Consider the following 24,562-nt stretch of genomic DNA (forward strand, 5'->3'; position numbering starts at 1 on the left):
CTATTTAAATGTGTATCAAGCGCACTTTAAATACATAGTGTGGATCTGCTGTTTCCTGCCTAGGGTGCTTTGGATCTGTACTTTATCTAACCAAGGGCAAACACTGATGCCCATTCACCAAGTACTGACATGCCACAGCGTGGGCATAAAACCAGAGGGGGGCAGCAGTGAGAAGACTGTCAGTTCCCTTGCGTTTCTGATCCAGTGTAGATGTTCCATTTAAAGAGTGAAATAAATCTCAGCCCTTCGTTGGATGAGGCTATGAGGCAGTGTTGCATAGACACTTGCCTCAAAAGAAGATTTTGCACCTAGGCCCTGCAATTCGAACCCTGTGCCCAAGGCAAGCTGGACTCTGCAACCCGCATCAGCGATAAAAATTACCCCACTGTATAATTCGTCCTAAGTGTAAGTGCAAAATTCGTGTAAGTGCAAAAAGGGAGGCTAGTGTCCTACAAATCATGGGAAACAATCAAGAGGTACAGTAAACATTTTTTTGAGTTGGGATCTGTCTGCAGAACTGATGGGAGTACTAGAGACATGCCCATCTCAACTTCAAGCTCCCAAACTTTCTACAGCAAATGCCATTGATCTAAGGAACTGCCTATTCTGGGCTAAGAAAGCAGGGGAAGCTACCAACTGCCACCATGCAAGGACTCTTTCATGAAATGCGCTCAACATGGAAACTACCAGGCTGCAAAAGGGAGAAGCTGATGGTTTGTGTTATGTCCAACAGCCCTGACATGGCAGCTATTTTGCGACAGGCACTCACAGCACCCTCTCAAAACTTTAAACATTGGCCCCCAAAAGACCGCCGGCCCCTTCTTTAATCCAAGATTAGGGGGTCCTACAACAACACAGGTGTTGTTGGGATGCGGGTGGCGCTGTGGGTTAAACCACAGAGCCTAGGACTTGCCGATCAGAAGGTTGGCGGTTCAAATCCCTGCGACGGGGTGAGCTCCCATTGCTCGGTCCCTGCTCCTGCCCACCTAGCAGTTCGAAAGCACGTCAAAGTGCAAGTAGATAAATAGGTACCACTCCGGCGGAAAGGTAAACAGTGTTTCCGTGCGCTGCTCTGGTTCGCCAGAAGCGGCTTAGTCATGCTGGCCACATGACCTGGAAGCTGTATGCCGGCTCCCTCGGCCAATAAAGCACCACCCGCGTCCCTTAGGATAATAACGGAGTGTAAAAACTGGGTTCAGGCCAGTTTAAAGCTGACTTTTGTGGGGAGTTAGCTTTCACGGTACCTGTTTGTAGAGAAAAGAGGGGGCCGTAAACTCCATCTCCCAAAACCTCAGGTGGCTGGAAAAAAGCAAAGGGGGGAAAAGGTTAGAGATAAAACGATCAGGATGGACAGAAGGAAGCACTTTTCCAACACTGTGCACTGTTCAACTCTGGAACTCGCTTCTGCAGGATGGATTTTTGCTACCGCTCTGGATGCCCCTAAGACCTCCTGAAGAATGATGTGGGCCCATCAGCTGACAGGCAGGAGGAGTGCATCCTTCTGCACCCAGTGGAAAAAAAAGACAAAATCAGTTTCAAAACTGAGTTTCCCAACTGTTGCTTTGCTAGAACAAGGCATGCTCTCGCTGCCTATCAGCTGACTAGCACTGAGGGCGCACCTTGCTCCAACAAAGAAGCTCACCGTAAGCATGCATGTGGGGCAGGTGGGTGAGCTAAAGCCGGATTCGGACTGTGGGCTGGAGCATCCCCACCCATGTTGTCAGGCCAGATTGGTGGCAGCGGACCAGCTGCTTCGCAGGGCTGCTTCTCCACCATCTCACCGGCCCTGAGGAAGAGTCAAGAGCATTTTGATGCACAGCAGACCCAGCAGCACCCTTCACCTTAGCAGTGAGGGTCAGGAATGGAACCTCCAAGGACAGAGGCAGTATACCTCTGACCACCTGGGCACAAGCAACAGAGATACAGCCACTGCCTTCATGCTGGGGGCAATCCGATGTACGCAGGGCAAGCTTCTAATAAACCAAGCAGCTCAGAAGCCACTTCAGCAACATATTTTAAGTAGGAGTGGACCGATCTGTCGATTTCTACTCCGTGCCACTTTCATATGTGGAGTTGATACTTTTTAGTTGATTTTCATGTGTAACAATTTATTTCTTGCTGCATTAGAGGATATTTGGACTAGCTGTTCACTAGATCTCGCAGTACGGAATTCCTTGTGTATTTTTTCGTAGCTGATTATTATAGGTATTGTTTGTTTTGATGCTAAAGGTATTCAATTTAGTTGGTTATTCTGCCTTACAGAATTTGGCAGTCCTCTTGGTTTTTGTTTTGTTTTTAAAGATTAAGATGTTTTCACCCAGGTCACAAACCATTTAGAGACGTGTTTAAATATAACTTGGGAACTCCCTGCTTATTGATAGCAGGCAGGCGCCTTCGCGGTACCCTCTTCGACACCTGCTAAAAACATTTCTGTTTAGACAAGCCTGCCCAGTTGTTGATATGAACTTTCATCTGTTTCTACTATATTATCAATTTAGATTTTCAAAAGTCTTAAATCATTGTTGTTAATTTTTCCTATTGGTAATAATATCATTTTATCCTTTTTGTAAAATCCTTTTGGGGCTTTGTTTTTCAATCTTTCAAGCAATTTATAAATCTTATGAAATAAATATTACAAATAAGCAGTATATAACTTGTCCAAGTGGACAATAACTAAAATCCAGGTCGGATCCATCTCATTTCTGTATATAAGGGTGTTGTTGTTTTTTTGAAGTTAATATTCACACTATTTTTGTATGCCTTTTTCAAAAAACATTTCCACACACGTTCTACCATTTAATAAACACCAAGACTTCAGATTTAGCAAGCATTTTGACATATTGTCTGAGAAGGTAATGGCAGAACTCATAGATGTGCATGTGTTAAAAAGTAACTGCTTTCTGACCAGCATGTTAAGTCCAGGAAATGTGAATTGGGGCGCTTTGCTTTAAAAACAAAAAACTGCAAGTCAGATGAAATACTTGAACGTTCTCAATTTTTTGAGTGCAGTGTTTGTATAATCTCTTCTGGCAAAAAAAATGAAAATGAAAATCTGGGTCCGTCTTAAGGTAGAAAAGGAACTAACTGGATCTTTGTAAGTGGAGGCTGGTCCATCAGGGCAAAGGGGGCAGTGCCCCACCAAGCGCAATCTGGACTTAGCCTGATTTTTTACAACCCGTCCGCTTCCACCTCCTTTAAGTTTCAAGTGTTGTCCTTGCAGAACTCAGCAGAGAGGAGGATGGGGACACACCTGAGTTGGCTGAACCAAACATTGGCTCTGGCGCCACCTACTGTTGGACTCCCTGCCTTCCTCTGCACCAGTTCCAATGGGCACCACCCACCTTTTGCCCGTGAGAGCGTTCGTTATGCTCAGGTCCACCTTGTGCAGGTTTTCCAGAAACATCTGCCTGCTCACTGTGAGGACAGGATGCTGGGCTTGACGGGCTGTTGGCCTGACCCAGCAGCCAGGCTCCATTAGCTATTTGTGATAATATATACAGTGGTACCTCGGGTTAAGTACTTAATTCGTTCCGGAGGTCCGTTCTTAACCTGAAACTGTTCTTAACCTGAAGCACCACTTTAGCTAATGGGGCCTCCCGCTGCCACCGCGCCGCCGGAGCACGATTTCTGTTCTCATCCTGAAGCAAAGTTCTTAACCCGAGGTATTATTTCTGGGTTAGCAGAGTCTGTAACCTGAAGCGTATGTAACCTGAAGCGTATGTAACCCGAGGTACCACTGTACTGTACTTTTCCGTGTATAAGACTAGGTTTTTTCCTTTAAAAATTATGCTAAAAAATGGGGGCTGTCTTATACATGGGTAGCGCACAGTGCAAACTTCCTAAATTTGAGTCCCCCAAAATAGGGGGTGTCTTATACACAGAAAAATACGGTCTCTCTCTCTTTCTGTGTGTGTCTTACACGAATAGTTAAATATAAATCTTTAAACTTGTCAGGCTGGCAACACTTGAACAACAAATATTATTCACAAACTCCTCCAGACGCCGTCTGCATGAAGTCCCCACACCTCTCAGTTTCACAGTCAAGATAGAAGTTACTGAATAACCAGCCAACTGCCAATTTCCAACTGCCACCTCCTTTCCCCAATACCATCTATTCCTTGTGAAATACATTCCCAATGAAATTACATTACAAATACTAAAGGCTCTTCTTTTGGGGGGGGGGAGGGAATTGGGAGCCGGGGTCAAGGCCCCCTGGAGTCTGCTTGCGTGCGACAACAGAGGACGGCAGCCCAGATTAAGGGCTCCGGACTGCTTTTAGTGACTCACGAAGAGCCCGAGGCCTCTGCCTAAATCTCTCAGTGACCGAAAATATAAGCAATTCAGCCCTAATGGGAAGCAGGCGCAACAAAGCGCGATCGATAGGCTGCTCCCTCCCGCCTCCCCGCTTGCGAGGAGAAAGGATTATGGTTCCACTTAAAATCCTTCTTAAAAGCTGGGAGGGAAACGATGGGTCCAAATCTGCGAGCCGGCAAAGAGCACCCCAAATCTATCTTCGGCCTCAGTGCTTGGGATTAATCTGCCAACTGGGGTCTTTGTTTTTTCCACAGGGCGAATTGGGGCAGGCTGTAAATTGGCAAGTTGTATGAAAGGCCGCTGTCACCGTTTGTTGTTGTTTAGTTTAGTCGTATCCGACTCTTTGTGACCCCATGGACCAGAGCACGCCAGGCACTCCTGTCTTCTACTGCCTCCCGCAGTTTGGTCAGGCTCATGCTGGTAGCTTCGAGAACACTGTCCAACCATCTCGTCCTCTGTTGTCCCCTTCTCCTTGTGCCCTCCATCTTTCCCAGCATCAGGATATTTTCCAGGGAGTCTTCTCTTCTCATGAGGTGGCCAAAGTACTGGAGCCTCAGCTTCAGGATCTGTGCTTCCAGTGAGCACTCAGGGCTGATAACCTTCAGAATGGATAGGTTTGATCTTTTTGCAGTCCATGGGACTCTCAAGAGTCTCCTCCAGCACCATAATTCAAAAGCATCAATTCTTCGGCAATCAGCCTTCTTTATGGTCCAGCTCTCACTTCCATACATCACTACTGGGAAAACCATAGCTTTAACTATATGGACCTTTGTTGGCAAGGTGATGTCACTGCTTTTTAAGATGCTGTCTAGGTTTGTCTTTGCTTTTCTCCCAAGAAGCAGGCGTCTTTTAATTTTGTGACTGCTGTCACCATCTGCAGTGATCACGGAGCCCAAGAAAGTAAAATCTCTCACTGCCTCATGGATCACTGCCTTGCCGTGGCAAAGGGGCTTGAATAACTCAGAGAAGCTATGAGCTATGCTGTGCAGGGCCACCCAAGATGGACAGGTCATAGTGGAGAGTTTTGACCAAACGTGATCTACATGGAGCAGGAACCGGCAAGCCACTCCAGTATCCCTGCCAAGAAAACTCCATGAACAAAGACAACAGGCTGTTACCGTTAGCTCTTGTCTTTTGTTCACCGTCCCCAAAAAAGGCTGTAGAGCAAGCTTGGCCAAGTTTACTCCCAACCTAAGGCTTACTTTGGATTGAGGGGCTAGAAGCAGTCACTGCCTGCTTCATCCACATGGAGGGCTTGGCAGAACCAGCCTTGAGGACTAGTAATTTTATTTTTTATTTTTTTTAAGCCACCACTTGCTTATTTGTGTGGCGGGGTTGACAGAACAACCCTTGAGGACAAATAACTTAACAAAAAAACCACCACTTGCTTATTTGCAGAACAATCTTTAAAGATGCGTTACATTTTTACTACTATTACTAATAATAATCCACTGTGTGTTTATTTGTGGGGAGGGTTTGCCAGAAGAATCTTGAGGACTAGGAACTTAAAACAGAAACAGAAACACCACCACCATGGAAGTCAAAAGGTTTACGGTTTTTATGCCGACTTGCAGGATTCATGGCATGTTGTTTTCCAGGCCTCCCGCTTCTAACAATTCAGCCAAAAATAAATAGTGCTGACAAGGGAGAGGGTGGGATAATAGGTCTGTAATCACCTAGCATGTGATTTCATGAGGGAGGCAGCTATCCATCCTCTCTCTCTCTCTCACTGGGCTCTTTCAGATGGGTTTTTAAAAGAATGTGATTTCCTCGCTCAGCAGTCTAGGGTGGGCTAACAGAAAAGTCAGCAAATCTGACAGCGTTTAAAGCTCAGAGGGTTTCTAGCAGTCAGGGAAACCGGGCAGAAGGCACAGCCAGGTGGTAAAGCTTTGCCTGGACTGTACCACTTCCAGCAGCGCCATGGGGGGGGGAGGAGAAAATATGGTGGAGACCAAATCCGCCCCCTGCCCTGAATTCATCATTCCATTCACAGGCAACATTTGGGGAGGAGGCATTCCACTAATTGTTACTTTTTCATGTTGCTTCATGTTGTTTCATGATGCCAGCACCCTGGTAAAATCTACCCATGCCAACACAAGGAAAATATAATTTATTTATTGTATTTCACAAAATTTATATGCCACTTACAGTCATACCTTGGGTTACAGATGCTTCAGGTTGCGTTTTTTCAGGTTACGGACCACCGAAACACGGAAGTACTGGAACATGTTACTTCTGGGTTTTGGCGCTCACGCAAAAGCACTAAATTGTGCTTTGCGCATGCACAGAAGCACTGAATCGCAACCCGCGCGTGCGCAGATGCGGGTTGCAAACGTGCATCCCGCACGGATCACGTTCGCAACCCGAGCATCCCCTGTAGTTTTAAAAAACCCTAAAACTAAAACCTCAAAGCGGTTTCCAAAAAGAATGAAATAATCAGTTTTTAAAATAATAATAATAATAATCCCCCTTTAAATATATCCAATGAGAGAACAATGAACAAGAACATCAGAAAATCCCTGTTGGACTGGGCCAAAGGATCTGGTCTTCACAGCAACCAACAAGATGTTCATCAGGGAAGCTTGAAAGCAGGACCTGAGTGCAACAACAGCACTGTCCAATTGTGATTCCCAGAGACTGGCATTCAGGAGCATTTCTGCTTCCAGCTGTGGAGGCAGAGCATAGCCATCGTTGCTAATAGCCACAATTTGTCCCATCCTCCATGAATTTGTCCCATCCACTGCCTGCTGCGGGAGTGAGTTCCACAGTTGCACTATGCGTGAAGAAATCCTTTCTTTTATCTCTCCTGAATCTTCCAGCCATCAGTTTCACTGGATGCTCATGAGTTCCGAGTGTTATGAGAGAGGGAGAAAAAAAGTTTCCTCATCCACTTTTCCCATGCCATAAATATTTCAAACACTTCTACTACTATTTGCCCCTTACTCCCCCTTTCCCTGAAGTAAAAAGTCCCAAATGCTGCAACACCACTTAAGATTGTAACAAACCAACAACCTCAAAGCACTTTACAAGAAAAAGAGGAAACCAAAAGATTGGTTGTTCTCTTAATCCTGAAACTTTTCCAGCCCTACAATATCCTTTTTTCGAGGTGAGACAAACCACACGCACCTTTAAAATATCCGTTCCTTTCTGCCCTGAATCAGCTGAAAGTTGGTAGTAAGTGCTGTTTACGGATAACAATTATTTTATTATTTAACAAAATCTATACATAGCTTGACTGCTAAAAACAACCCCAAAACTTCAAAGCGATGTACAACCGCCCTCCAAGAAAATCAAGAAAAAAATTACAACAGTTTAAAAGATTCCAAATGTTAAAATACTTTGAATGGGTTAAAATCCACATCAACTTTCTAAGCACCTGGGTGATAGCTGTCAACTTTTCCCTTTTTTAAGGGAAATTCCCTTATTCCGAATAGGATTCCTCGCAAGAAAAGGGAAAAGTTGACAGCTATGACCTGGGTAGGTTTGTCTAAACTAGAATTTTAGCAGGCGCCAAAAAGAGTGCAGTGAAGGTGGCTGCCTGATATCATGAGGCAGGCAGTTCCAAAGTGTAAGCGATGCCACATTAAACGGTCACAGAGCCCTTACAAATGTGGAACGGGTGTTACGTGGCACCTGCTGTAATGCCAATGGATAATGGAAACAATGACCTTGGATAGCGTCTCTTCCACCTGTGTGCGAGGCCCTCGCTCTGAAATTCCTGGGTTGCACAAGAGAGCCTGTAAACACCCACCCGCAATTCCATGACTATTATTCAATCCATTTTCGGATCACATGGAGACTTTGCTCCGAGACAGCTGGTCTTTCTCCCACAACCTGGCAGGGCCCATCGGGCCCAGGAAAGAGAAACAATAGGAATCGTGTTGGTTTTCTCTTTTTGAAAATGCAAGATTCCTCACTCTCCTCCCCACCCGCCTCCAGCATCCTGTTCAAACGGTTGGCACCCTTAACGCTCAATTTTCTTTGTTTATTCTGAACAAGAATTAATCTGCCTTTATTGGGCATTATGGGATAAGCTGGGGGGTGTGTGTGTGTGGAGAGAAAGACAATCTGTTACGAAGGGTTGTCCTACGCAAAGCAGACCCGCTGAAATTAATGGGCACAATTCACTTAGCTTAGTGGGTTCTCAATCTCTTTTCCTCTGGGCCACACTTTCAAAATAAAAAAAAATTGCTCGCACCACAATTTTTTGCTCTGGGGCATGTTAAAGGGTACGGTGGCACCATCTGCGTAACAGAGATATCAAGATTTTTGAAAGTAGGGGTTCCACGGGGTTCTAATTTTAGAGACAAGCTCCTAGTCCTGAAGGACGTGGTGAAGAAATGTGAGCAGCGTTTCGTTCAATCTCTGAATCTAAGAGGCAGGTTCCAGCAGGGGCTGCTGGCAGGCGGGGTGGCACTTCAGCACCTCAGACAGCTCCCTGCCCCTCTATTCCCCACTCCTCTTCCCAGGCATTCTGCCTTGACAGCTGCTTCCTCTGGCTCCTTCTTTGCCAAATAAAACAGACACGTCCACACAACTCCTTGAAAGACCTCCTCTTCTGAAAGCAGGGCAGACAATGCGGGATAACCTTGGGAACGCACTTATCCTTCGACACGGCGAGAAAAAAGGCTCCTGCATTATAGTAATCCAAGTTCGTTTTCCTTATTTTTCCCCCCCCTCTCCTTTCTCTTTCCAACAATGTGCTTCCAAGTAGAATTACTCCGTGTCCTTCCAGTTTCAAATAATCCTCCTATTCTCTCCCCCCCCCCGGCTTTCTCGCTTCCCCTTCGAACAATGAAGTGCGGCTTCTGAACCCGGCGTCTTAAGGGCATCTGTTGGAAACAGGCCTTTTCTCTCGAGCAGGGGAGTTGCTAAGCAACTCTGGAGAGGGGATTGGCAATGTCCCGTCAAGAGGAGCATCGAGGCCATGATCCTGAGCTTCAGTGCTGTGGTGCGCCATAATGGGCTGTCTGTGGCCACCTGTTTCTGTCCACATACGCTGTCGAGGGACAGGAGCTGGGGAGCAAAGATGACTGAAAGGGAGTTCCAATGCTTCCAATGAAGGGTCGTAGCTCAGTGGTTAGAGCATCTATCATCTATATCATCTATCTATCTATCTATCTATCTATCTATCTACCTATCTATCTATCATCTGTCGGACTCTCAGGTCAAGGGCTGCGATCAGCTGCACGTAACTCGGCAGTAGAGCAGCTGTCTTCATGCAGAAGTTCAATCCACAGCGTCTCCAGGTAGGTCTCCCACCCGAAACCCTGGAGACCCACTGCCAGTTTGTATTTGCAGCCCTGCATCAGTAGACGGTGGAGAAGTGGGCTATTGATGGCTATGGGACCACCTCTCCCGGTATGCCCTGCAGAGGACCTTTAGATCCATAAATAGCAACACCCTAGAGGTCCCGGGCCCTAAGGAAGTTAGATTAGCTTCAACCAGAGCCAGGGCCTTTTCAACTCTGGCTCCGGCCTGGCGGAACGCTCTGTCTCATGAGACCATGGCCCTGTGGGATCTGATTTCTTTCTGCAGGGCCTGTAAGACAGAGTTGTTCCTCCTGGCCTTTGGCTTGGAATCAACTTGATCCCCTCCCCGTCTTTCCTTTTTCCTTTCTCCTTCTGTGATGGAACTCCTATTTGGGGACTTCCCTGGGTTTTTTTCTGGCCCACGTAGAACCAGTCTGGATAGTTGGCCTTGGTGAAGACTTGATGTTTTCATCCCCAAAAAAGTTTTTGATTTGAGTTCCTAACGAAATGAGGCTGCATTTTAATGTTGTATTTTAATCTTGTTTTTAAGTTGTATTTCAATCAATTGTTTTTATACCTGGTGTTAGCCGCCCTGAGCCTGGTCTTGGCTGGGGAGGGCGGGGTATAAATAAAATTTATTTATATTATTATTATTATTTCATAAGAGAAAGTCATCGCTCACTGATGGATTGACAATCACTGATGGATTGACTTCCTTCCATGAAGAGGGTCCCGGGTTCAGGACTGGGGTGTCCCCTGCCTGAAACCTTGAGGAGCCGCTGCCAGTCAGTGTTGACAATACCAAGACAGATGGATCAAGGGGTCTGACTCTGTATAAGCCTTGCTGGGTTCCTGTGGGAGGCGTGAGAGAGGCTTCTAAAATGGAGAAGAGAGAGAGCTATGCGTCAGAATTGACAGACCTACGTTTAAAATTGATGGACACAACTAACTTGGGTTGGTTGATTTCAGTGGGTTTATCCTCGAGTATCCTTTTAGGTCAGTGGTTCTCAACCTGTGGGTCCGCAGATGTTGCTGGACTACAACTCCCATCATCCCTGAGCTCTGGCCTTGCAAGCTAGGGGTGATGGGAGTTGTAGTTCAACAACATCTGTGGACCCACAGGTTGAAAAAGGCTGTTTTAGTTGGAAACAACCCAGAGCAGCACATCTGCAACCCTGCCATGGCAAGGACACTATTGAACTGGGTGGATTGAGGGTCTAACCTGATGCAAGGGACCTTTCTTTGATCCTATGCCCTGCATTCCTCCTGCAAAAGTGATCAGCAAACAACGGGAATAAATTGTTCAAAAACAGCAAAGAAGCAAGCAAACGATATAGAATTAATGGGTCATATCCAACTAACGCTGCATGCACACCAAACATTTAAAGCATGTGCACACCCAAGAATCCTGGGAACTGTAGTTTGTTAAGGGAAACTGGCACTTGGAAGGGTAAACTACAGTTCTCAGGATTTTTTTAGGAGGCTGTTGAGGAGATGGGCTTTAAATGTATAGTGCGTACACAGTCTAAGACCTACTCAGAGCAGACCCATTGAAATGAATGGACCTAAGTTAGTCATACAATCATCAAAGCGGAAGGGACCCCAAGGATCATCTAGTACAACCCCCTGCAATGCAGGAATATGTAGCTGTCCCATACAGGAATTGAAACTGCCGCCTTGGGGTTATCAGCACCACGCTCTAACCAACTACCATATCCATTAATGTCAATGGACCTACTCTGAATAGGGCTAGCACTGAATGCAACCCATTATTTTATTTTTAATGGGTCCACTGAACCTGGCCTCCCACCATAAAACCCCCCAGTTATGTTACCTGTCTTTGCTGTGCTCCGAGAGAAAGCCAGGAGCAGGCCTGACCTCCACCCGCGAAAGGCTCTTAACCGGGTCTCGCTTGGGGAGCTCCGCAGAGGCTGAGCGAAAGGTGCTGAAGTCGTGGGTGCCCAGCAGGAAGGATGCTGCCTCCTGCATGGCCAGCGGGTTCAGATGGCTGAAGGGAGGCAGGGAAAAGACTCTGAGAACAGCGAAGGGACATAGGGAGCTGCTTCACAGAAGGCGAGATCATCTAGGCCACCGTTTCCCAAATGTGAGCCTCCGGCTGTTTTTGGACTACAACTCCCATCATCCCTAGCTAGCAGGACCAGTGGTCAGGGATGATGGGAACTGTAGTCGAAAAACAGCTGGAAACCCAGGTTTGGGAAACCCTGATCTAGGCCAGCCTTACGCCAGCCTGAGGGTCCTCTGGTTGTGTTGGACCACAACTCTCATGACTCGGCTGGGGCTGATGGGAGTTGTGGTCCTACCATAGCTGTCAAGCGTCCCTTATTTGGCGGGACAGTCCCTTATCCCAGCGCCATGTCCCGCAGCTGTCCCTTATTGATGATGTCCCTTAAATTTCCTGGGTTTCAAAGGAAGCAGCTCCTCTCCCTCCCTCCCAGCCAGCCAGGGAGGAGGGAGGCTCCAACTGTGTTGCTTGGCTGTGTTGCTCACCCAATAAGGAGTCTAAGAACGACTGGGGGTGGAGCTTGCATGCCTTGTGCCGATCAAATTGGCCATGTTGCCTAGGGACTCGCCTTTGCTCAGTGCTTCCCAGCGGAGAGGTGACAGTGGTTTTCCTTACTGCATCCCCTTTGCCGGGTTGCTGCGCTATGGGAACCACCACTTGAGGCTTCGTTTGGCTGCTGGTTGACTAAAATCCCTTATTTTGGCTGCTGATCCCTTATTTTCAAATCTGTAAGCTGACAGCTATGGGTCCTACACACCGAGAGGGCCCCAGGTCGAAGAACATCTCAAATTTGTTGTTGGACTACAACTCCCATCATCACTGACCACTGGTCCTGCTAGCTGGGGATGCTGGGAGTCCAACAACAGCTGGGAACCCAACTTTGAGAAGCACTGGCTTAGTGTTTGAGCATCTACCTTGCAAGCAGAACGCTCCAGGTTCAATCGCCAGCATCTGCAGGCAGGGCTGGGAGAGTCTTCTGCCAGAAATCCTAAAAAGCAGCTGCCAGCCAGTGTAGACAGCACTGAGCTAAATGGGCCAACGGTCTGGTTCTGTATAAGGCAGCTTCCTCTGTTCCTCTAACGATTCTGCAGTATATAAATCAGCCTTAAATAAATAACTCAATAAATAGTAGGCACCCAGTGCCATTGATGTACCCAAGTCCCTGACCTATAGGGACGCGGGTGGTGCTGTGGGTTAAACCACAGAGCCTAGGGCTTGCCGATTGGAAGGTCGGTGGTTCGAATCCCCGCAACAGGGTGAGCTCCCGTTGCTCGGTCCCTGCTCCTGCCAACCTAGCAGTTCGAAAGCACGTCAAAGTGCAAGTAGATAAATAGGTACCGCTCCGGCGGTAAGGTAAACGGCGTTTCTGTGCACTGCTCTGGTTCGCAAGAAGCGGCTTAATCATGCTGGTCACATGACCCGGAAGCTGTACGCCGACTCCCTCGGCCAATAAAGCGAGATGAGCACCGCAACCCCAGAGTTGTCCGCGACTGGACCTAATGGTCAGGGGTCCCTTTACCCTGACCCACAGATCCCTCAGTGTCACAAACTCACCCTCGATACGTTGACCAGCAGCGGTTCCGCTCAAAGACAGGCAGCTCCAAATGGTGAGAGCAGCCGGTCGCCACCCGGTAGACGTATGTCCTCGACCGGGCCGAGAAGCGGGCGTGGAAGGTGCTGGGGACACTGCGAGCACCCAGGATGCTGTTGAGAGAAAGAAAGGAGGGTCCTTTTCCGAAATGTAGATGGGGAAGTGGGTGTGATTTAAATAACAAAGGTCTGGTTCCCAGGATCAGTTTGCATGAGCCTTATGTTCTAGAAGGTTTTGACCTTTAAAGCCCTATGTGGCCAAGGACCCACCTACCTACAGGACCGCCTCTCCTGGTATGTCCATGGAGGACCTTAAGGTCCACAAATGATGACATTTTGGAGGTCCCAGGTTGCAAGGTGGTTCAATTGGTCTCAACTAGGGCCAGGGCCTTTTCAGTACTGGCCCCGATTTGGTGGAACGCTCTGTCACAAGAAACTAGGGCCCTGCGGGACTTGACATCTGTCTGCAGGGCCTGCAAGACAGAGCTGTTCCGCCTGGCCTTTGGTTTGGACTCAGTCAGAACCTTATGTTTCCCTCCCCTTGTGGTTTTGATCTATGGGCTACTTTTAAAATGAGGCTGCATTTTAAATTGCATTTTAACCTGTATTTTAAATTGGGTTTTTTCCCCCCCTATTACATTTTTACTGCAATTTTACTGGTGTTAGCCGCCTTGAGCCTGGCTCTGGCCAGGGAGGGTGGGGTATAAATAAAATTTATTAGTAGTAGTAGTGTTACTATTAGAAGGGGGTCTTCAAACCTCTTGTCATAAGGCTGCAACTGAGCCTTGTTAACTGCCTCAGATTTGTCCAGCCCACGAAGAGCACCAGGCCCTGTAATTGGTTAGAAGTCTGAGAAGGCCCATTGCTCAGGGGTAGAGCATCTGCCTTGCATGTAGAAGGACTCAGGTCCAATCCTCAGCATCTCCAGGTAGAGCTAGAGGCACCCCCAGTCTGAAACCCTGGAGAGCTACTGCCAGTCAGAGCAGACAATACTAAGCTAGCTGGGCCAAGCGTCCTAACAGGTTAGCTTCCTATGTTTGTGGGGGGGAGTTGCTCAGTGATAGAGTACCTGCCCAGCCTGCCTGCCTGCAGAAGGTCCCAGGTCCAACCTCCAGCTTCTCCAGGTAGGGCTGGGGAAACCACTACCTGAAAGGCTGGAGAGCTGCTGCCAGTCAGTGTGCGCACTGTGCTGAGCTAGGCGGGCCCATAAGCCTGACTCTGTGTAGGGCAGCTCTCCAGGCACGTAGGAAGGCACCCAGCACTTTGCAGGTGTCAACGGTCAGCTGGTCGTCAGCACCTGTAAAGGCATGCCTTCACCTGTTCCCTGCCTGACACACATCTGTGTGCTGAAATTCCTTGCACAAACCCACACATAATGGAACACCAGGGGGGAATGAGTCCTGTCCTACCCTGACATGCTAGCTCTCTAAGTGCAGGGCACCACAGGGCTCAACATGCAGCTGGCCCTGGATGTAGGGGGATGGCCTCCTCAGCCACTAGCCTGGCGGCTTCCTCATGGCATCTCAGGATGCAGCCCGGCCCTAGACGGAGTCAAGTGTCGGAAGCAGCAGGGAAGGGGGGGCAGGAAGAATGACCTAGTTTTCTTCTCTCTCTCTCTCTCTCTCTCCATCTGCTGCAGTGAAGCGATTACCAGCCATTTGAAAACATCGCAGACAGGATGAGACGCTCCTGGGCAGCCAGGTGTGCATTTGCTCAGGGTTCATCCACAGTGTGGACATTTGGATCCCATGCTGGGGTTAGGAATGCAGGAGCAAAGGATTCCTGAGCCTTGGATTGAGAGTTGGGTCATTGGTCCAGCTAGCTCAGAACCTGAGAAGAGCCCTGAGGGATCAGGTCAGCGACCCATCGAGTCCAGCATCCTGTTCTCACAGTAGCCAACCAGATCCCTGTGGAAAGCCCACCAGCAGGACTCAAGCACAAGAGACCTCCCCCCTCCTGCAGCTTCCAGCAACTGGTATTCAGAAGCACTGCTGCCTCCAGCTGTGAAACAAAATATCCTCCAAACATCTGGAAATGAAATATTACGAATGAGCATCAGCTGGTTCCCAGAGTTCCCTTGGAAGAGGGGTTGATGGATAAGCCACTCTGGGAATTGAAGCTCTGTGAGGGGAATGGGGACCTCCTAAGAACTCTCAGCACCCTTAATGAACTACAACTCCCATCATGCTTTTGGCTGCTTAAAGTGGCATCACGGTGCTTTAAGTACATGGTGTGAATGTGGCCTAAGAAGGCTTCCAGCGGATCAGGCGAAGCAGAGGGATCCAGGCAGATGTTCCAGCCTTTCCTCTCCTTGCAAATGCCAGAAAAAGAAATGTAAAAAAAGCTTCCGCTGAGAGCAAACAGGTGGATAAGATTACTGGTCCCCCTTGGCCCGAATTGCCATGACAACAAAATGGCTCCCACGAAGGCCTCTCAGAGCACATGGATCGCAGCCACAAAACAGAACGAAGGCAGAAGAGAGCAGGGAGACGGGCCATTAGGAGGAGAGGCAGCAGCGGCTGCTAAGCCCTGGCAGCCAGATTAGCTTCTGGGGAATAACAGGATCACTGGCCGTGTAAAATCCTTTTAGAGGAGATAAAGCACCAAGTTAACGCCGGCCGGGGATGGAGGGGACGAGGGCCCACTGAGGACATTGAGATCATAGTCTCAGTGTTGCCGACCTGTTGCAGGATGGGCAAGGAGAAAGGCTGCAGCTCAGTGGGAGAGCATTTGCCTTGCAGGAAGAAAATCTGAGGGTTGATCCCTATCATCTCCGGGTAGGGCTAGGAGAGGCCCCCTTTCTGAAATCCTGGAGAGCTGCCGCCACTCAGTGTTGACAATTATTATTTGTTTAGGGCATTTGTGCTGGACTCTTGAGTCAGAAAGGCTCCCCAAGCAGCTTACATACCATCAAAGCAAGATGTGCCCTACTTGCAGGCTGGGATTCTCAAAATGCGAAACAAAGCATGACATGACATACAAGGGGAAAGCGACAGGGTCATCTAGTCCAGCCCGCTGCAACGCAGGAATCTCAACATGTGGTCCCCCATCCAGTTTGAAACCATACCGTACCCTGCTTAGCTTTGCAAATGTGCTAGCAGTTACCTGACCAGATGGCACAGTTTAGGGGCAAGGAGGTTCCAGATGGAGCTGGAGTTCTGGCGAACCTGATGGAATGAGCCTTCTGCTTTGTATTTCTAACACTGAGGCAGCCTGGTGGAAAGTTTGCTCCCCAGGTGACAGTGGAACCCACACATGCAAAACTGAGCCCAGATGGGCCAAGGGTCTGGCGTTTGGTACAAGGCAGCTGCCTTCTGGGTTTCTATATCTTGGGAGAAGGCCATAGCTCCTTTGCACCAGAAGGTCCTGGGTTCAGTCCCCAAAGGCACCTCCAGGTAGGGTTGGAAAGATCCCCTGAAACCCTGGGGAACTGCTGCCAGCCAGTGTTGACAACACTGAGCTTGGAGGAAGGTCTTGAGGGGGGGTGCAGCTGGGCAGAGACTGGCCTGCTAGGCAGAGATGATCTTTGCATCCATTGCCCCACCCACTTTTGCCTCTGGCCCCACCCACCTCAGCCTGTGGCCCCTGGCAAGTTGCCCAGAGAGAATGCGGCCCTGTTATGGAGCTGGTAGGAGGGCAGCTCCCTTGCCCCCCAAAAGACAAATGTGGGGGGGGGCATTGGGACTCCCTAGAGCCTTGTTTTGACAGCCCCGAGCTAAAAGGGATTGGGAGGATCTGCCTGACATTTATTCTCCACGACGCTTCCGAGCTGTTGTCATGGAATCCGTATTAACGTGGGCACATAGCAAGCCTCAAGCACACCTACTCCTAAGAGAGACTGCTGCTGGCCAGGGGGGAGCACACAGATGGAGATCGTCTTTTGTTTTCATTAAGATGTTACATAAATTGGCTCTCCCCCACCCACCCCAAAAAGGTGGGTACATTTCCACTGTGCCAAGGACTCAGGGTGGAGTGAGGATGACTCACCTTCTTCACCCCATGAGATCACAGTGTGTAAATGGGGGGGTGGGTTGGATTTTACCTTCAGGGACTGAGTTTTCACAGGTGGGTGGGGCTGCCTAGCTGCCCATTGCCTGATGATGTCGCCATGATGCTGGGCAGGTGGCCAGTTTTAGCCCACAAGGACTGCAGGGAGCTGTGTGCTGCACTTTGAAGCCACGATAATCAGCTGATCATCAGGGCTTTAAAATACAGGGGATTGGCTTATGGTCGGGGTTGCAAGGCTTTGCAATCCTTCTTCATGTGAGTTGCAGCTATGGAACTCGCCCCTGCAAGAGACAGCGGCGACCTGCCACTTGGATGGCTTTAAAAGAGGCCTGGACTGTTAAGTATAATTGGTTTAACTGACAATGAAATGAGAATCTCTGCGTATTGGTGAAAAAGTTTCAATACAGGGAGATTCTACTGAAACTTTAGAGAAGCAAACAGAGCACTCTGAACCCTTGCTGTGTAAAAGTTTGAATGATATTTTTATGGGGTCTGCAGAATGATTCCTTCCAAAAGGATTCAGTTCTTACGCTTCCAGTCGCTTCAAACTGCACAATATTAATATCTGCAATGTGGACAAATTCACAGAGGATAAAGCTGTCAACGGCTACTAGCCACCAAAGCTGGAGGCAGTATGACAAAGTAAATTGCTGAGAATTGAAGGCAGGGAGTTTGCTGCTGCAGGCGTCTCATGGGAACATCGGGCTGGTCACTATGAGAACAGGATGCAGGACTAGATAGGACAGTACCTGCCTGCATTCGGCTGGCTCTCCTTATGTAGTTCAGTGGCTTTGCTTGCAACCCCTCCTTTTGGCCTAGCTACATCTTTACCTGCCAGTGGTCAGAACTAGAATAAAGGTAAAGGGACCCCTGACCATTAGGTCCAGTTGTGGACGACTCTGGGGTTGCGGCGCTCATCTCACTTTATTGGTGAAGGGAGCTGGCATACAGCTTCCGGGTCATGTGGCCAGCATGACTAAGCCGCTTCTGGCGAACCAGAGCAGCGCACGGAAACACCCTTTACCTTCCCGCCAGAGCGGTACCTATTTATCTACTTGCACTTTGATGTGCTTTCGAACTGCTAGGTTGGCAGGAGCCGGGACCGAGCAACGGGAGCTCACCCTGTTGCGGGGATTCGAACCACCAACCTTCTGATCGGCAAGTCCTAGGCGCTGTGGTTTAACCCACAGCGCCACCCAAAAAAGCCCAAAAGGGCTTGGGATCCAAATACCTAAATGATGTCTCCACCAGCTTGGGCCTTATGCTCAGCAAGGGAGGCCCGGCTGTTGCCCCGGCTGCTGGCTGGCTGGTGTCGACCCATGACAGGGCCTCTTCGGTGGTGGCTCCCCATTTTGTGAAAGGCTTTCCCTGGGTGAGGTGCATCCCCTCTGCCATGAAGCTCACTGGGTGGCCTTGGGCCAGCTGCCATCTCTTAACCCAAACCACCTCACAGGGTTTCTGTGAGGAAAATGTGGGAACGGCCAGAAGTGTCCATGCCACCCCGAGCTCCTTGGAGGAAAAGTGGGATATAAATGTATTATTATTATTCGTAATAATAATTGGCTATAGGAGAAATTTAAAAGCATTCCTGTTCGTTCAGGCATCTGATAGCTTATTGATATTGGCCATAGGGACCTTGAACTTAGCAACTTGGAGGGTAAATGATATCTGCTGGGTACCTCAGTCAGTAGAGCATGAGACTTAATCTCAAGGTTGTGGGTTCAAGTCCCATGTTGGGCAAAAGATTCCTGGATTGCAGGACCCTCATGGTCCCTTCCAACTGTACAGTTCTCTGTTCCAAGAGCTTTTGAAATGGTTTGAGTCGGTTTTTAAATGACCTTCATCATTTTGATTTGTTTCACTTTAAATTGCTTTTGATGGTTGACACCATTTAAAATGTTTTGAGCTGGTTTTTAAATTACAGTTTTGCTTTGACCGATTTTCTTTTGAATTGCATTGTTTTTAATTTTGTGATGGTTCTACACGTTGGGAGGAAGGGTAAGACAGAAGCTGAAGAAATAAATAGCTGCTCCACCCTTGTTTCTTACCCTTAATGGCCTCGAGGGGGGTTTGTCCCCACTCCCAGTCCTCAGTTTGGCCAGGGGTGGCAGCTTTGAATCCTTAAATTTGGAGCAGATTATGAGGCACACTGTACACCCTTTGGCCGTTTGGAAGGGAGGGTGAGCCATGCAGCTACACAGGTCTCCAAACCTCCCTAAGCAGAGGCCTCCAGCCCTCACTGCGGCAGCCAGCAACACAGAGCGAAGAAAAGTGGGAGGGGTGGCTCAGAGAGGTAAAAATTGGGGAGAAGAGTCAAGCCTAGGATCCTGTTTCCCTCTCCAAACTTTGTCGGCAAGAAGGGCTCTGAAAGGGCCTGTCTCCCCACCCACGTTTCCTTCTTCTGCCATCAGAAGAAGTAGTTTTCTAAGTGCCGGAATATTTAGAGAGAGGAGAGGCCTCCGTCGCTGGGCTCTTCTTGGCTGGTTTTCCTCTCAAATGCAAAGCAGCTGAGCTGTCTTCTAGTGTTAAGAGAAATATTTGCGTGCGGGACAGAGGGGTAGAGAGGCAGCCAGGAGAACAATAGGAGGAAGAAAACATGGCCTTCCATCCGGCATTGAGCCTGGAACTTCAGAGGTCTTAGCTGCCAGGCAGAGAAAGTTTTTCCTGCACCTGAGGCCTGGGGGTGCCCAATGTGGCCCTCCATGACTTTCCATCTGGCCCTTGAGATGCTCGCCAGGCCACACACCCCCTCACTGACCCTGCTTTGCCTCCAGAATGTCTTGGCCTCATTGGGATGTGCTTGAACACAGTCTAGCCTCCTGCTTGCCTGGGTGGAAGGCAGAGATTGTGAAAAGTCAGCCTGCTCTGCAAGAGTAGCATCTACACCCGTTGCTCCGCCCACTTTTGCCCCTGGCCCCGCCCACCTGTGGCACGTGGCCCCTGGAGGGCCGTCCTGAAGGGAATGTGCCCATTGGTCTAAAAAAGGTCCCCCAATCCTTTCCAATTCAAGTGGAATAAGTTGCTAGTACTCACTGTCAACACTTGCGTCCTTGGGGATGCACCTGCGGCGCAGGTAACAACAGTGTTGGGGCCTAATGCTGGCTCTCTTCCAGATGCCCTCTTCTAAAAACAGTGCCTGAACATTGTATCGGGGCCTCTGGAGCCCAAAGGAATGAGCACTTGGCAGCGCTATGCCCCCCACAGAACTACAGTTAAATCCCAGAGCAGTTTAACAATCCCTCTTCCCAGGGAACTCTGGGAACTGTAGTTCTGGGAGGGAGAGGATCTCCCGGCAACTCCCAGTACCCCTTAACAAACTACAACTCCCAGGATTCTTTGGGGGAAGCCATGTCTGTTCAAAATAGTGCCACAGTGCTATAAATGCATGGTGTGAGTGTGGCCTAGATCCACTAACAGGAATGGAGATGTCTAACTTAAGTCCATTTATTTTAATGGGTCTACTCTGAGTAAGAATCCGTTGGGTACACACCTCTATGAGCCCAAGCAACCTCAGCAGACAGGGACCTTAAAAAAATAAAATACTTTAAACTTTTAGGGAACTTTAGTTTCAACTGGATGTTGAATAAACATGCAATTATTAATGGTTACAGTTTTGAATTTTATTGTGTTATTATTTTCCTTAGTGGGCTGTGCAAACCGCTATTCTGAAGAATTCCTTTTTATAGGGTAGAGAGCACTGGAGATGAGTTTATGGAACCAAGTGGGGAGCGGTAGCCTGGAAAAATTCAGGAACCACTATTTTAAATATTTGCACTGTTACCTCACGAACAGGAGGTGTTAGATTCCGCCCCCCCCCCAACCCTGGAGGAAAATTGGAGAGTAAAAACGAAACAAACAAACAAAAAAAGACTGACATCAGCCCTATCAACCTGAATGTGATGCATCTGCATCTGAGCCAAGTTGTGTTAAACAAAACAAGGATTAGGGTGGAAAAGCAAACCCGGAGCCAGAGAGTTGGGGGTGTGGGAGGGGAGAGGGAAGACGGACGGGTCGACAATCAGAACTACTTGCTATTCATTGTGCAAAGCAGGGGCCAGGCGCCAACTGGACTCTCTAATCGGCCTTCTGTTTCTTTCTTTTAAAAAAAAATTTAAAAAAATTCAAGCCACCGGAAGGCAGGTGAAAGCTCATTGCCCCCCCCCCCAACAGAGGCAGCGAACTCTCGCCTCCACTTTTTACGCAGTACCATATCAGCACACATGGCATTTTGCAGCATGCAGGAGGGCAGGTCTCTGCCCAGAGGGGCTTACAATCTAAAAAATTCAGCATGGTCAGGCTTTACTAGGGACTGAGCCTTTAGTGTGCCAGGGCCCTGCCCCATGGAACTCCCTGCCACCAGAGGTTCGGCAGGAACAATTCCTGCCTTCTTTTAGACCAGTGGTTCCCAGCCTTTTTGGTATGGTGGCCCACAAGCTCGGAGTCAGTTGGCAAGGTGACCCATCAATTTATTGTTTGTTGCATTTTCATCCCACTTTTTTTTCTCCCAAGGAGCTCAAGGTCACAAAAGTGGTTCTCCCCTTCCTCATTTAATCCCCACAACAACGGCCCTGTGAGGTAGGCTAGGCTGCGAGGCAGTGACTGGCCCAACGCCACCCAGTTAAGAGCTTCATGGCTGCTTTAGGATTTGAACCCTGGTCTCCAAGGTCCTGGCCCTATACTCTAACCACACTGGCTCCCCATTGACAGTAAGCCAACGAAACAAGAAGTTGTAAGATACTGTATATGAATCCTACCAGCTAAGAATTACAAGCAATTATTTCAGGAGTTACAGTGGTACCTCAAGTTAAGTACTTAATTCGTTCCGGAGGTCCGTACTTAACCTGAAACTGTTCTTAACCTGAAGCACCACTTTAGCTAATGGGGCCTCCTGCTGCCGCTGCGCCGCCGGAGCACGATTTCTGTTCTCATCCTGAAGCAAAGGTCTTAACCTGAAGCACTATTTCTGGGTTAGCAGAGTCTGTAACCTGAAGCGTCTGTAACCTGAGGTACCACTGTACTGATAAAGCCTTCAACTGATTTACTTAGGCTTTGTAAGATACAGTATCTTACAACTTCGCAACCCACAGGTTGGGAAAGGCCATATTAGACACCTCCTAAAAACTGTGACACCCTGTCAGGCCTTTGCAATTATTTACTTATTGCATTTGTATTCTGCCTTTTTCTCCAGCGAGCTCAAGGCAGTGTACACAGTTGTCCTCCCCATTTTATCTGCACAACAACCCTGCTGCGAGGTCAGTTAGGCCAAGAGGCAGTCACTCCCAATGACTTTCAAAGCCGAGTGAGGATTCGAACCCTGGCCTCCCAGGTCCTAGTCTAGCGCTGTAACTATTGTACCACATAGGCTCTCAAATCCCCTTTCATTTCTTCCTGCCAACCAGTCTCTACTGATGCTTTTATTTACAGTGGTACCTCGGGTTAAGAACTTAATTCGTTCTGGAGGTCTGTTCTTCACCCTTAAACTGTTCTTAACCTGAAGCACCACTTTAGCTAATGGGGCCTCCTGCTGCCGCCGCGCTGCCGCTGCATGATTTCTGTTCTCATCCTGAAGCAAAGTTCTTAACCTGAAGCACTATTTCTGGGTTAACGGAGTCTGTAACCTGAAGCGTCTGTAACCCAAGGTACCACTGTATTTCAAAGTCATTCTGCATGATGCACAAGGTCTTGCTGAGTTTTTATGAACGTGTGCTTTCAAATCCATCAATCAATCAATCAATCAATCAATCGCAGGAGCTCAGATACACACACAACCATGGCAAGGATCCCTCTCCCCCAACTCCAAAAGTCTTTGGAACAGTGGAGTCATTTTCCTGACTTAGTGGTGCCTCTGTGTAAGGGGGTGGTGAATCTACTTATGCAACATCTCAACAAAAGAGGGAGAAGAGCCATACCACAAGGAACGCGCAGCCCTTGGGGAGCAGGGGAGCTGAAACTCGGGATTGTGCCCACGTTGCATGGGATCCATGACAACCGCTAGAATAGCATAACAGAAAATAAATGTCAAGAAGATCCTCTCATGCCTGTTTGCTCAGGGTTGTCAGAATAGAAGAAGTAGTATTTGGATTTGATATCCCACTTTATCACTACCCAAAGGAGTCTCAAAGGGGCTAACAATCTCCTTTCCCTTCCTCCCCCACAAGAAACACTCTGTGAGGTGAGTGGGGCTGAGAGACTTCAGAAAAGTGTGACTGGCCCAAGGTCACCCAGCAGCTGCGTGTGGAGGAGCAGGGAAGCGAACCCGGTTCCCCAGATTACGAGTCCACCGCTCTGAACGGTGGGTGTATAAGGACCTCCCCACCCCCACCCCGCAATGGTCCCAAAGACGGCCAGCAGGAGCCTGGCAACACGCCGTGTGATTATTGAACAACCTCCAGCGCTGGGGAGCTGACAACCTCAGGAGGGCAAAGGGGCCGACTTAACTAGAGTCGCTACTTCATGCCTTCAAAGGGAAGGGCTGTAGCTGAGTGGTTAGAGCATCTGCTTTGCATGCAGAAGGTCCCAGGTTCAATCCCCAGTGTCCCCAGGAAGTAGGAATGGGAATTATCCCAGCCAAAATCCTGGAGAGCCGCTGATAGTCTGTGTAGACCAGAGGTCAGTAACCTAAGGCCTGAGGGCCAGTTCCAGCCCGAATGGGTTCTGGATCTGGCCTGTGGACAGTCCAGAAATAGCCACATGGTTCTGATTCATATCATTCGGGCTGTGTCATTTTTTTCTCTGGAAATCACACCTGTGCATCCCAGATGCTGAAAATCGCTTCTGTGCAAGTGTGATTTTCGGTGTCTGGGCAGGTGAGGAAGCGATTTCCAGCACCGCGGACATGCACAGGCGTGATTTCTGGCACCGCGCTGCGCCGGTACAGCCCGCGAACGATCTCTGCGGGAGTGATCCGACCCATGCCCGGTAAGCCTTGCCAACCCTGATGTAGACAATGGACCCAGTGGCCTGGCTCTCAGTGTAAGTCAGCTTCCGATGTCTTAAGGAAAGGGCTGTAGCTCAGTGGTTAGAGCATTGGTGTGTTTCATTTACAAACTGTTTCAGAAAGTGCGAATTAGATTAGCGCCTCACATCGAATCTAACTGATTCGTAGAAAGGATTCCACGAACTGAAAGCAGAGATGACGCATGTACTTTTGTAATCCAAGAAAATCTTAATAAAAACAATTTTTTTAAAAAAAGAAAGAAAATGAGAATCAGGTAAGCTTGACTTTAAACCAGCGTGGTGCAGCACTTAGAGTGTTGGACTTGGACCTGAGAGGGCAGGTCAGCTCGGCTCACTGAGTGACTTTGGGCCAGTCACCGCCTCTTAGCCTAACCTACCTCACAGGGTTGTTGTGAAGGTGAAATGGGGAGGAAGAGAA

The 24,562-nt window shown here is 48.7% G+C and overlaps 1 protein-coding gene across 1 annotated transcript in view; it reads right to left on the reverse strand.

Annotated features, from left to right (window-relative positions):
* Positions 1–24,562, reverse strand: part of PUSL1 (pseudouridine synthase like 1) — a 63,536-nt gene that overhangs the window by 22,368 nt on the left and 16,606 nt on the right. The window contains exons 4-6 of the mRNA XM_053400786.1: positions 13,144–13,293; positions 11,401–11,574; positions 1,245–1,299 (exon numbers count right to left, since the gene is read on the reverse strand). Of these exons, the coding sequence (XP_053256761.1) occupies positions 1,245–1,299; positions 11,401–11,574; positions 13,144–13,293 (379 nt within the window). The remainder of the gene's footprint in view (positions 1–1,244; positions 1,300–11,400; positions 11,575–13,143; positions 13,294–24,562) is intronic.

This window comes from Podarcis raffonei, chromosome 8, assembly GCF_027172205.1.
Source record: "Podarcis raffonei isolate rPodRaf1 chromosome 8, rPodRaf1.pri, whole genome shotgun sequence".
Taxonomy (NCBI): domain Eukaryota; kingdom Metazoa; phylum Chordata; class Lepidosauria; order Squamata; family Lacertidae; genus Podarcis; species Podarcis raffonei.